This window comes from Spea bombifrons, chromosome 13, assembly GCF_027358695.1.
Source record: "Spea bombifrons isolate aSpeBom1 chromosome 13, aSpeBom1.2.pri, whole genome shotgun sequence".
Classification (NCBI taxonomy): Eukaryota; Metazoa; Chordata; class Amphibia; order Anura; family Pelobatidae; genus Spea; species Spea bombifrons.
Genome location: NC_071099.1, coordinates 11627168 through 11640675, shown reverse-complemented (window position 1 = coordinate 11640675; position 13508 = coordinate 11627168). Strand labels below are relative to the sequence as shown.

The 13508-nt window shown below is 44.2% G+C and overlaps 2 protein-coding genes across 2 annotated transcripts; both read right to left on the bottom strand.

Moving 5' to 3' along the window:
• Window positions 1-802: 802 nt before the first annotated feature.
• Window positions 803-3115, bottom strand: ATP5F1E (ATP synthase F1 subunit epsilon). The gene is made up of 3 exons (XM_053453030.1): window positions 2959-3115; window positions 1155-1300; window positions 803-923 (listed from the first exon to the last, which is right to left on the bottom strand). The coding sequence occupies exons 1-2, from the start codon at window positions 2988-2990 to the stop codon at window positions 1177-1179; spliced, it is 156 nt and encodes a 51-aa protein (XP_053309005.1). The 5' UTR covers window positions 2991-3115; the 3' UTR covers window positions 803-923; window positions 1155-1176.
• Window positions 3116-4929: 1814 nt separating this feature from the next.
• Window positions 4930-8383, bottom strand: PRELID3B (PRELI domain containing 3B). The gene is made up of 6 exons (XM_053453572.1): window positions 8268-8383; window positions 6145-6313; window positions 5972-6061; window positions 5776-5846; window positions 5560-5662; window positions 4930-5465 (listed from the first exon to the last, which is right to left on the bottom strand). Exons 1-6 carry the CDS (start codon window positions 8297-8299, stop codon window positions 5346-5348), a joined length of 585 nt encoding a protein of 194 aa, XP_053309547.1. The 5' UTR covers window positions 8300-8383; the 3' UTR covers window positions 4930-5345.
• Between the last annotated feature and the right edge of the window lie 5125 nt (window positions 8384-13508).

Genomic DNA, 13508 nt, shown 5'->3' with positions numbered 1-13508 from the left:
ACAACTGGATGGAAGAAAGAAGACAGAAGATAAGGTAAGAGATGGGGAGAAATATATATATATATATATATATATATATATATATATATATATATATATATATATATATATATATATATATATATATATATATATATATATATATATATATACATATACATATATACATATATACACACACACACATATATATATATACACACACATATACACACACACACATATATATATACACACACATATGTGTGTGTGTGTGTGTATATATATATATATATACACATATACATGTGTGTGTAAAGGCAGGGGTGTGTGGTGAGGGCAGTGTATAAATGTGTATGTATGGACAGGCATATGTGTAGATATATATAGATATATATATATATTATATATGTGTGTGTGTGTGTGTGTGTGTGTGTGTAAGGGCAGTGCATGTATGTATATGTCAGCAAATCACCGGTAAGGTACATCGCTTGCCGTGATTGGCTGGTTGTTGTATGCTGGGTAGAGGGGTAGTCTTATACGGCGAGTATAGTCCAAACTCTATATTTGGACTGTAAAAGTTGGGGGTCGTCTTATACGCCCAGTCATCTTATACGCCGGAATATACGGTACATATGATAGGAGGAGATTGTTATATTATATATAGTTATACACACACACTACCCCAACTAGGTTTTAGTCCATCAAGGTGCCAACACCGATTTACCAAATAAACATACATTACCATTCAACAATCCAGCTGTTTGAGCACACAGGACGTTATACCCGACTACCAAAAAATGAAGAAAAACCACACAAAAAGTTACAAATGAAACCACTTCCATTTATTTACTCGCAGGATTTAACTTAAACACATAGGGGCTCCTCTGAGGTGTGGTCAGTGTTTGCGGCAAAACGGTCGTCTGCGGTCAAAAGACGTGATTCTGGAAGACAGAGAGAGCGATTTCAGAGTCCGGCGCGGCAAAGACGGCAGAAACGATGGCGGCGGGTGAAGGAGCCGAGTGCGAGAAGCCAAGCGGTGCTGTGATTAATGGATGCAAAGAGTACCGAGGGCGAGTAGGGAATGCGGCCAAAACAAAGCATTTACCACGCCATAAGACACGGAGGGAAAATCGTATGATGCCTGCGTGTTGTATTGAAACATATTAAAATACCTCTTTCAGTGATGAAACAGACTCATTCTTTCTTGGGTTTGACGATCCTCACGTTGACGGCAGCGGCTCTTTCAGCCTCCGCTTTAAACTGCGGTTTGAGGGCATCTCGGACCGCTTTGGCGCAGATCTGAGAAAACCTGATGTAGCTGAAGGACAGAATATTCCGGGTCAGAGCTGTGATTATCACATATACATACATCAGGAGTCGTGCATGCACTAAAAACCCAACCCGCATCTCCCGAATATTTCCACCCTCGCACATCTGGTTTACCGAGTCGAAACATGTGCAGCTAGAAAAGACACAACAGAGACGGGATTATAAACAAGACCCCCTGATGAGTTTTTTGTCATTTGGCCACGACTACCGTAAAGGCTGGGCAACTGGCGTATAGTTCTTGAAGATTGATATCACTCCCATCACCCCCACCCGCTCAGCCACAGCGCGGTCAATGCATTTGGGGGCCAGCAGTTGGCTCCATATAATCCACCTTTGCTCGAGGACACATAGGGCAGGTCTCGGGGTACCTTTTATTTTCCAGACCCCCCCCCTCCGGCTCCTGTGAGAAGTTTCATGAGGTTCACAGGTTTGGCCGGACCGACAGGGATGCCTCATCGCTGCCGCTTCATGTTAAGGCATCACTGACAGGTGCCACGAGAATCTATTTTCTATTTACCACGACGTGGCAGATCCTTCCCAGATACAGTTTAATGTTTGGGGTTCGGCACTCTCCCTTTATATACCTCGGTGCGTGTATAATATATTATATACATATATATATATATATTATATATAAATAATACGTCATTATCCGGGTACCGGGGAAGCCCCATTGATGTTATTATCACAGTATTCGTACCAATCATCTTGCGAAGGTCTGACCCGATCTGCCCTGTCGCTTATTACCTCTCTGCCTGTCAGCCTCCTCTGCAGTAGCTTAGCTGTTACATGCCGCTGGGTCAGCATCACAGCCATTAAGTAGATTCGTGTAATTCCTTCCCTGGCAGTTTAACGTCACGAGACCCCATCCTAACTACAGTTTTAGCCTCCTCCTTCTCAAATACAGTTAGGAACTCTTGTGAGGTCACTCAGTTTCCAGTTTTCTCGCCACTTGTCACAAATGGCCGCCTATATCACAGGGCGGAATATGCCCGCTCGGCCGTCAGTATACTCTTACCAACGTCTTATCTCATATCTGCAGCCGCTGACATCACTGCGCGGCATCTCCAATACTCGCGCTCCACTTTTCGATGATGCTAGCCGGCTTAGCTGTCCCCAAAGCTGTTTGGATACCCCGAGGACAAGAGGCTCCAGCCTCACCCTGAAACCCCTCTACAAACCCCACCACGTTCTTTATCAGACCCAACCAATCAGAACACTTCTGCAAAGAGCTGGGTGACCCTCAAATGATATTGAGGTCTGGTTCAGAGTCACACAGGTACACCCAGTGAATAAAACACATCCTGCATTTATCATTACTTATAATAAACGCCCCCTCAGAAATAAGACATTCATGTAAGATATAGCACCCAGCGCTGCAAATATGTTCATTGTATATTTTTAACCAGTAACCTAAAGGTTGCTACATTTCTTCAAGTTCTTTATTCCGTCATTAATGTATTTCAGCCATTTTCTGTGTGAGAATCTCTCCCCCTTCCCCAGCAGCATAAGACATATAACACGCTCCGTACATACACTCAATAATCCACGCAGCACCGCCATGACAGCGACTGCCCCTAGAGCCCACTCCACTGCCCTAATACCCCGTAGTCTCCAGTGCCCGGCCTCCCAGGCCCTCTCTCTCACCTGAGTCCAGCCTGTCTCCAATAAGCTACCATGGTTACCGAGAGCTGCGACCGGATCACTGACCGACAACCGACTGACAGAAGGTCAGAACAAGGCGACCGGATGAGGAGGGAGCGCGGAATCCGGTGGCCAATCCAAGTACAGCATTCTATACGGAAGAGAACGCGGCCAGCCAATCACAACACAAGAAACGCACCCAATGCCATGGGGGTAGCCGCTCTACCCTACTGTCATCTCTATGACTGAGGTCTCGTGCAGCGTGATTAAAACAACTTTATTATTCAAGTTACATGTTAACAGCTGTGCATGGAAAATGAGAGAACACCGTTATTTATCATATTATATATTTACTATATTTATAGTAAATATATAATAAATTATAAATATTATATATATATATTTATATATATATAAAAAACTAGGTGTCGGTAACTGCTGCTCATTATCTGGCTAATTAGAATACCCTCTAGCTGGGCATCCAGGGGGTATTTTAGAAGAATGTGGGTAATAAAAGTAGCTTGAGATGAATAATAAAGCCATGTAAATAATAACACGTCCGGTATTTGTTTTTCCATGAAAGCTGACGCCGCACGCGAGCCTTAATCATCACCGTGAGCCAGCTCTGGTTTTCTCGGACCTTTTGAATGTAGGGACTGTAAGAGGCGCTGTAGGAATTGTTGTCGCTATATAAAGGATCTTTCGGTGGTGCAGGCCACGGACCTCCCACCAATAGCTGCTGGGATTGTCAAGCAGCAGAGGGTTCTGGGAAAATAGATCCCTTGAGGGCTGAGGACCCCAAAAAGTTCCCTTCATTGGTTGATGTTTGGCCATGCGATCTCAGCTTTAGCCGATCTACCAGAGATGTCTAATGAGACAGTCAGCCCTAACCGATGGGTGAAATATCAACTACAAACATAAAATACAGCAAGAATCCCCCCCAAATCTCCCTCAGGAAACCCAGCAGCAATTACCTGTACGTTAAATGTTATTGCAGGGTCAGGGAGGTCTTCTGTTCCATTCATAGTTATCACCCCCGATAGAACGGCCGACCGGTGCACGCTCATTCAGTTATATACCTTGAAACCTGTGTGTCCCCCCAGACATGAAATATCCCAGAATTTATTGTGAAACGAGACGGAACACAAATAAAAACACAAGACACAGTTTGTTTGTTTTTTACACTAAGATTTTTTTTATGATGTCATCCTTTGGCAATAAAAAAATAAACTTTGGAGTGCCCATGTTACAAAACGTCACATTAACGCCTAATTTCCAGGATAAAAAAAAAAAAAACACGGGCGTTTCTCGACCTTCTCGAAACCGGCGTTAAGGATCTCCTTGGTCTGCCCAGGGTGGCCACGTTCCCCCCCCCCTCCCCCAATGCCCCGGCCGAGAGACGCAACGTTTATGGTCCGGAGGAGAGAGGCCGAGAACCGCCGGGCCACGACAAGGAGAGCCTTTATGGATAAAGCTCCAGCATACTCCGCAGCGCTGTACAACACATTCCCGCTCCGGCACCGCATTCACAGCTGCTTTTTTTTTTTCTTAATTTAACTAAATTACATCAATAAAAACCACGGAAATGCCGGATACCGTTTCCGAGCAATGAAACGGTAGACGTGGTTTCGTCAACACTTAAGGGTTAAAAGAATCCTAATCTGACGGGTTGCAACCCAAACCTACTTCAATGTTTTTAACTTTCCCGCATTAGACCCGGACGTGAAAACACACAGTCCATTCAACAGCCGCGTCGCTTCTTCATAGGCCGGGCAGCACCGTACTCCCCCAAACTAAGAGAGTCATCCAACCAGGGCAGAGACAACCCGGTGAAGAGCATGCGTAAGGCTACGTGCAAAACTTCCCAATACTTAAAATTTCGACCCTTTCCCCGGAGTAGAGTTATAAACACAGCCCAAAAATAGCCGGGCTTTTCCACTGAATTATTTTCAATTGTTTGTCCCAAAAATAATAAAAAAACCCATCGGTGAATCAAAAAGGTTGGAAAGTCGACGTCTGTTGCTGGAGCTTCTGCCAGGAAACATTGCTAGAGGCGAGACACGAATACTGAGCGCTGGTCCCTCGGAGCTATCGGTGCCGGGGCTCTACGAGAAAAGCTCCACGCCGGGGCATTTATTAGTCTGAGGTTGGCCTGGAGGTCGTCGTGCAGCACGGTAGGTCTGGTGCCGAAAGCCGTCCAGCTCGTTGCGCGGACAGCCTTTGATCCACTAATTTGTTCCCGAGGAGCTGCAGCTTCTCCCCCAAGCTTTAATTTGAAAACCTACAGATACATTCTTAAATAAGAATAAATAAGCAGCCGTGGAGAGAAGCTGCAGCTCCGTATTATTCCTAGCTATAGAGATCTACTAGCGGCGCGCGTTCTCCGCGCATCATTTCTCTCCGAAGGCTGCCGCTGCCATGGACGTCCGGATGCTTCCCCTCGTGGACGCTTTGAGGTCCTCAATCTCAGAATTCAGCTTGCTGATGACCCATTCCATCGCGTCTCTGCCCTGGGATTAAGGGAGAGGATACACATGCGTTAAGGACATGGAGCGACCCCCCCCCCCAAATCCCTTCTATTGTGACGGATGTACATTTACCCACCTTGTTGGCATTGGTAGAGATGGTATTTGCCATCATTCCCTCCAGGTAGCTGCTCAGACTGACTCCTTTCACTGTAATGATGGCTTCCTGAGTGAGAACAGTTCTGAAAAATATATGCAGAGGGGGGTTTTATTCAGGGGGTCCGGTAAAGGGCCACAGGCCACGAGAGGGTCCGGTAAAGGGCCACAGGCGAGACAAGGAATACTCTATACTCACTTCTCTGGGTCCTGGGGGTGAGGCTTGTAAACGAGTCTTTCGTCCACGGAAACCATGTTTGTGAATGTGATCTGCGAGCAAAGAGAAATCACCGTTTAAATATCCCAGGTTCCGGATCAAAGGCAGAGACAGCGATGAGCGTAAACTCAAGCCACGCACGGGACACACCCGTCACTCACACTCTGCTGTTACTCACATTGGAAGAATTAAGTTCCATGGTTTTTGCGACCGGATCCACCACGGAATGTTCCTGGATGTAGGTATTTGTTCTGGTGGCTCCAATAATCTGTTTCAAACACAAACATAATTAGGTTTAGATGTCCGCCGCTGACCACCGAGCTGCACGCCAGACCTCCAGCACATACTCACCGATCTAACGAGAGAGGGCATCCCCCACTCGGTGCTCAGGAGCCGGTCGCTGTGTAGCCTGCCGTTCGAATCCACGGTCCGGTTCAACACATCCACGCCCACCACGTTCGGATTCATGGGGTTGGGGTATTTCTGCATGGCGGCCGTTGTCACGGTTTCCCACGGGTGGCTGAAAATCAACAGGGAAAATTACCAGAAACGGTAACTGCGGCCAAAAAAAAAACCAAAAAAAGTTTAGAGCTGCATTTATTACATAACACCATTTAATAAAAGATCTGTCCCTTTAACTGCAAATCCCTAAAGCTGCCAAAGGGTGGAAGAGGACAGACCGGTGCCGGCAGCAAGGAGCGAGCCAGGTACTTAATTACCCCGACACGCTGGTTACATAACAACCAGCGCCTGAACATCGTGTACTGTTACTGTATATGCTCACGGCTACGGAACAGGGCGACGATGCCGCACTGAATGGATCTTTTACGGAAAAAATGCGCAGAAACAAAAGTGACATTAAAAAAAAGGTTGTAAAAAAATTTCTACCAACCACGATGTCCCGAAACCACATACCAGGAGCCCGACCCAAAACCACATCCCAAGACTCCCACCCAATACTGCGCCCCCAAGATGCACATCGGACAGCTGTACGTAAGTTCCGTGGAGATCCTTTGATTCCGCCGTCATTACTTTACGTGAAAGCTCTGTCCGCTGGGGACTCGGAGTCACACGCAGATACCGATCACACACCAAGGACGTCACGCTGTGACCTTCCACATTCCAACAGGACATGAATGAACGAAGCAGACATTCTCTCGCCCTGCAGAGGTTACAGTCTCCGATTGCCCCGACTCCGGAATGGGAGAAAGGAAGGGGCTTCATGGGAACGTTACAAGCCCCCCCTGGTCTATTTCTGGGGTTGAAACCCGAGACCCTCACTAGACGTCCTTGCTGCCCTGCCGCTGGCAACCCCGGGAGCTAACGAAATGTCCTCAAAGAGACAAAAACAAACAGCCCTGGCTGAACCTGCTTTTACACAGGTGGCTGTGATCAGGACACAATGGTGAGAATATTAAATACCAGCGCAAACCAGTGACGGCCACAAATCCCTGCTTAGCCAGGCTGGCTAGCTAGCTAAACGCGCGGTGCCACCTTACTGTGCCCAGAGCCACAACACCCGTTACCGTACACTGCACCGTTACATAACACTCGGCACCTTCACACGCGTGGCCCCTGCTACCCCCATTTCCGATCCCGGGACCCACGCAGAAGGACACAGAGACCTGGCGAGGCGTAACGCGAGCCGCTCTGTGCTGCGCGTGATCTCTGGGGAGAGGAATGCGGCTCGGCCACCCCTGCTGGCGGTAGATCTTTAACCACCGACTCTGATTTACAAGGCCAAGCCACGGAAGTACACAGCACAGAGTAGAGGATGGGCACTCATAAAGTACATGTCAGCACAATGCCAGGGGTTACCCCGGGGCAGATAGGGCAACTTCCCACCCATTTCTAGAGGTGGGGAACCCCTCTGTCTCTAGGATCGAGGCGTGTGCCCCTCTATGCCCCCATGCAGAACCCCATGGCCCCCAGTTACAGGAGGTCAGGGTAGTTATGGCACGGCAGAGCCGGATATCGGGGTCCGCGCGCTCCTCCTCCAGCACCCCCATTGAATCAGACCATTTCACCCAGTGACGCCCCACTGAACACACCAAGGGCAATAGATATAAAGCCACGAATGGAGCAATAAGTGACAGTCACCATGGAAACCAGCGCACTGGCACTGCTGATAGCTCCACAGTTCAGTTTTGCCCTGGTACATAAGGCGGGGGGGGGCATCTGTATAACAGCCCTGGTATAAAAGGGGCTACCTCTGGCGCAGTCACCATGGAAACTAATGGAATAGTCCAGAAAACTACCCCACATTGGGCTTTGTACCCCAATTCTACCCTGTCAAATGCCCCACTGCCCTGCCCCTCCTCCTCAGTGAAGGATCCCCGGCCTCTCCATAATCCCTGTGGCCCCCCCGGACCATTCTCTGGGCCCTGTGGCCCCATCATACAGCCTAAATCCCTCCGCCCCGGTATCAGGGGCACTCCCTATGCTTCCGCCCCCCGAGGGCCCCCGGTACCCACTCGAACACGTGCTCCGACGTCCAGATCTTCATGTTCTCTCCGTTTTGGCCAAACCCCGAGTGACAGCGGCGCCCGCAGCGCACAGACTCATGGGAACCGGCCTGGCCAATAGCCGAGCGCGACGTCAGGAAGTGCGTCACTGGCTTGCCACACCTCCTTCCCACCTTCCTTAAAGAAACAGGCAGTGACCTTCAGGATGGGGCCACTTGTCAGTGTGTGCAGGCTCTGACTCCCAGCAGAGGTGGAAATACAGCATACAGGGCCTGTATTACTCCAACCCATAACATTCCCCCCTCCACAGACCAACTTGGGGGCTATAATAACTCAAACATGCCCCCTAAGCCCCTCTGGGTCTAAATAGCGTGTGAATTATGATTAAGGGCAGGTCAGGGAGAGTACGGGGTGAGTGACACGGAGCCGGCGGCTGAGTACCGAAGTTACTGGTATTTATTATATCCACCAACCCACAGAAACCCTTACCAGGCGCCCCGACCCGTGACCTCATCACAGCCCCCTCAATGTCCTTTCCACCGACCGTCTCAGCCACGTTTTTCCTTTTTAAACCAGCTAAAGATTCCCACGAGCTCCTCGGCACGCGGGTGACGTTACGGCGTGTGGGTCGCCAGCGACCCGGCAGAGCCCAAAATAGGACGACCCCATTACTTTTCACTATGGGAACCGCCATAGCTCCTGCGCCCCTGATGACGCAAATCATTGCGGACCGCGATGCGTCACTTCTAACTGCATCATCAGGCGGCGAGAAAAGTGACCTGAAACTTTGATTTTAGATCATTTTCTTTTATTTGGCACTAAAAAATAAATTTCTTGGTTCTTCCACCATAGACATTGCATATAGTGTCTGCGAAGGGTTAAACGTGAAGGTTATTTAATACTGTGCGCTAGGAGGCGGTTCCCGTTAAAAAGCATTCGGCCCTGAGTGCCGAGGACGGACCGGTCCTGCTCATGATGCAACTGAGCCGGCGGGATTGCGTAACTAGGCTAAAGGTAATTGTCTGCCCTCCCTGGTATCGCAGAGGACGCGGCCTCCACGCTGCCCTCCGAACACACGCGACTCGTGACTCCGCCGGCACGAAAACACAAATGGCTTTTATTCTGTGTTTTTATTTTAAAACACGAAAAAAAATAATACAATAAATAAAATGACATAAAAAATTCATACAAAAAAAATTGCATCCATTATTCTACTCATAACAAAATATTATATGGATAACGTAGCAAAGATCTGTTACAAATGTGTCATTTTCTCTGAGGTTCTGTATATATACACTGTATATACGCGATTTATATATAGATATACACTGTATACACGTGATTTATATATATATACACTGTATATACGCGATTTATATATATATATACACTGTATATACGCGATTTATATATATATATATATATACACTGTATATACGTGATTTATATATAGATATACACTGTATACACGTGATTTATAGATATATATATATACACTGTATATACGCGATTTATATATATACACTGTATATACGCGATTTATATATATATATACACTGTATATACGTGATTTATATATAGATATACACTGTATACACGTGATTTATATATATATATATATATATACACTGTATATACGTGATTTATATATAGATATACACTGTATACACATGATTTATATATATACACTGTAAATATGTGATTTATATATAGATATACACTGTATATACGTGATTTATATATATTGATATACACGGTATATATGTGATTTATATATAGATATACACTGTATATACGTGATTTATATATAGATATACACTGTATACATGTGATTTATAGATATATATATATACACTGTATATACGCGATTTATATATATACACTGTATATACGCGATTTATATATATATATATATACACTGTATATACGTGATTTATATATAGATATACACTGTATACACGTGATTTATATATATATATATATATACACTGTATATACGTGATTTATATATAGATATACACTGTATACACATGATTTATATATATACACTGTAAATATGTGATTTATATATAGATATACACTGTATATACGTGATTTATATATATTGATATACACGGTATATATGTGATTTATATATAGATATACACTGTATATACGTGATTTATATATAGATATACACTGTATACACATGATTTATATATATACACTGTAAATATGTGATTTATATATAGATATACACTGTATATACGTGATTTATATATATAGATATACACGGTATATATGTGATTTATATATAGATATACACTGTATATATGTGATTTATATATAGATATACACTGTATACACATGATTTATATATATACACTGTAAATATGTGATTTATATATAGATATACACTGTATATACGTGATTTATATATATAGATATACACGGTATATATGTGATTTATATATAGATATACACTGTATATATGTGATTTATATATAGATATACACTGTATACACATGATTTATATATATACACTGTAAATATGTGATTTATATATAGATATACACTGTATATACGTGATTTATATATATTGATATACACGGTATATATGTGATTTATATATATATATATACACTGTAAATATGTGATTTATATATAGATATACACTGTATATACGTGATTTATATATTATTATTATTTATTGTTTTATTTGGCGCCATCAAATTCCGTAGCGCTATATATTTATATACACTGTATATACGTGATTTATATATAGCTATACACTGTATGTATGTGATATATGTCCTGTCCAGCATCACATGATGATTGCTTTCCGTGTTCCATCACTGCTTCATCTAACGCGGTGTTAGAAACTAGAGTTGTGCATCGGATTCACACCAATTTTAGCTTTTCCACTCTCACTCACGCTTACTCTATCTCTCTCACGCTCTTATTCACACTCATGTGGAAGGGATGTGCAGAAGCACTTGACTTTTGCAAACTTACAACACTCTGACCACCCTCAGCCACCCTGTTGCACACTTACAACACTCTGACCACCCTCAGCCACCCTGATGTAAACTTATAACACTCTGACCACCCTCAGCCACCCCGATGCAAACTTACAACACTCCGACCACCCTCAGCCACCCGAATGCAAACTTACAACACTCTGACCACCCTTAGCCACCATGATGCAAACTTATAACACTCTGACCACCCCTAGCCACCATGATGCAAACTTACAACACTCTGACCACCCTCAGCCACCCTGATGTAAACTTATAACACTCTGACCACCCTCAGCCACCCCGATGCAAGTTTACAACACTCCGACCACCCTCAGCCACCCCAATGCAAACTTACAACACTCTGACCACCCTTAGCCACCATGATGCAAACTTACAACACTCTGACCACCCTCAGCCACCCAGATGCAAACTGGAATCACTTACTGCTCTCAGCCACACACAAACACACACACCTCTCCACAATAAACAAATAAAAAAGCGCAAACAGTGTCCTAAACAAAGTGACGTGCACTCAAGCATATACATCAACACCACCACACCCAGACACACGCACCACACTCAGCCATCCAGATACACACTCACTCAGACATACACACCACATACAACTACCCAAAAAACAATCACTACACTCAGACACACTCACTACTTTACTGAGCTACACACACGCCACCTGAACACACTACAAAATCTATGCACCTTCTATAGAGATTTGGACAAAGGAAACTTATAGTTACAGAGGGCCTCTCCCATGATATATATACAGATAAAGTGGGTTTCTAATAAATTTTAATCTATAAATACTATTCCGAAGGTTTATTTAGTGTATAGAACTGTGACGTGTAATATAGGGGAAAGCGGCAGATCCGGATTAATGACGTAGGTGTTAGGTGTATGGAAAATTATTTGTTTTGTAATTGTCTCTCTATTTTGTATCGTCAGAAGAGTGTCTAATGGAAATTTACAGCCTTGTGATGACGTTATATAATATTCGACATAACAGCTGAATAAAAGAAAGAAGTGTTGTTTTTACAGTGGCCACTAGGGGGAGACAAATTGCTGCAATTCCCTCTACCCTTATCACTGCAGTTCCACTAAGTACATATTCTGGCTGTATTATTAGTATTATTATTATCATCATTATTATTATATTATTTTTTGACAAAGTAAGACAAATGGATACATTGGGTAAAGAAGGCCCTGCTTGCTGTATGAGGTTCATCTCCCATGCTGGAGGGGGTTTAAATCTCATTTATCTGATCAGGGTTTGGAAAACTCCGTCAAGGGAATAAGGAAATAATAACCGGCCCCTTGGTGAATAATCCCAGCTTTTTAATATGCAAGATGATGCAAAAAAAAATACGTTCTGCAACACCCATTTTCCCAAAGTGTGACACTTTTTAGGGGGTCACCGGTGGTTTGCCGTTTCATTTTATAATGCCTTTTTATTTAGTTTTTATAATAACTATACTATTTCGGATCAAAAAAAAAAAAAACACAGGAAGACAACTGTATATTTAGGAGATTTTCTTTAATTTCCATAGAAAGTCCCCACAGATCTTTGCCCGGGGGGGCGGGTGGGGGGAATAATAATCAAATCCTCTTGATCCTTGTTCAAAGCATTACATCATCTGAAAGGGTTAATTAGGCAGGCTATAAGCAGCTGCCAAATCAAATTTTTCACCCTCTTTTCCGTGAGCTCATAGCTCCATTGAGAAAAAAATAAAAGTTCGGAGGTTCTGCTTACACCAAGCGGCACGTGAAAGGCCCAAAGTACGCATCCCTGTCACGGGGTCCCAGTTTCCCACAGGGACTCAATTGGAAAGGGTGACGTATTTCAACTGTGACCGAGGACCACCCAGAGAGACGCCGGGCGAAGGGACAGAGCTTGAGACTACAGCCTTCAATCCAAAACAACTGAATCCACGGAGCTTTGCCGAAATCCTCAAGAAAGACAGGATGTCCGGCTACAGACTCATCATATAGGATTCTGAGCTTTATCCCGAGCCTAAGAGCTTACAATTTAATATCGACATTAAGTAACTATAGGGTTTGGGGTTCATAAACTCGTTTCTTTAAATGAGGTTCACTCTGACCCATTAGATTTCTACAATAACACGACCGGTGGGGGGGGGTAATTATAATGTAGAACGTTCATGTAACTAATAAAGCTTTAAAGGTCCCATTCAAAAAGAAATTATTTTCCTAGAACATTAAATACAGCGTGGTATAG

Coding starts and splice junctions, on each gene's coding strand:
- PRELID3B (XM_053453572.1), bottom strand. CDS start 8,299: ATGAAGATCTGGACGTCGGAGCACGTGTTCGA. Junction 6,314..8,267: donor ACGTCGGAGCACGTGTTCGA/GTGGGTACCGGG, acceptor GTTGATTTTCAG/CCACCCGTGGGAAACCGTGA. Junction 5,663..5,775: donor CACCCCCAGGACCCAGAGAA/GTGAGTATAGAG, acceptor TATATTTTTCAG/AACTGTTCTCACTCAGGAAG.
- ATP5F1E (XM_053453030.1), bottom strand. CDS start 2,990: ATGGTAGCTTATTGGAGACAGGCTGGACTCAG. Junction 1,301..2,958: donor TGGAGACAGGCTGGACTCAG/GTGAGAGAGAGG, acceptor TCTGTCCTTCAG/CTACATCAGGTTTTCTCAGA.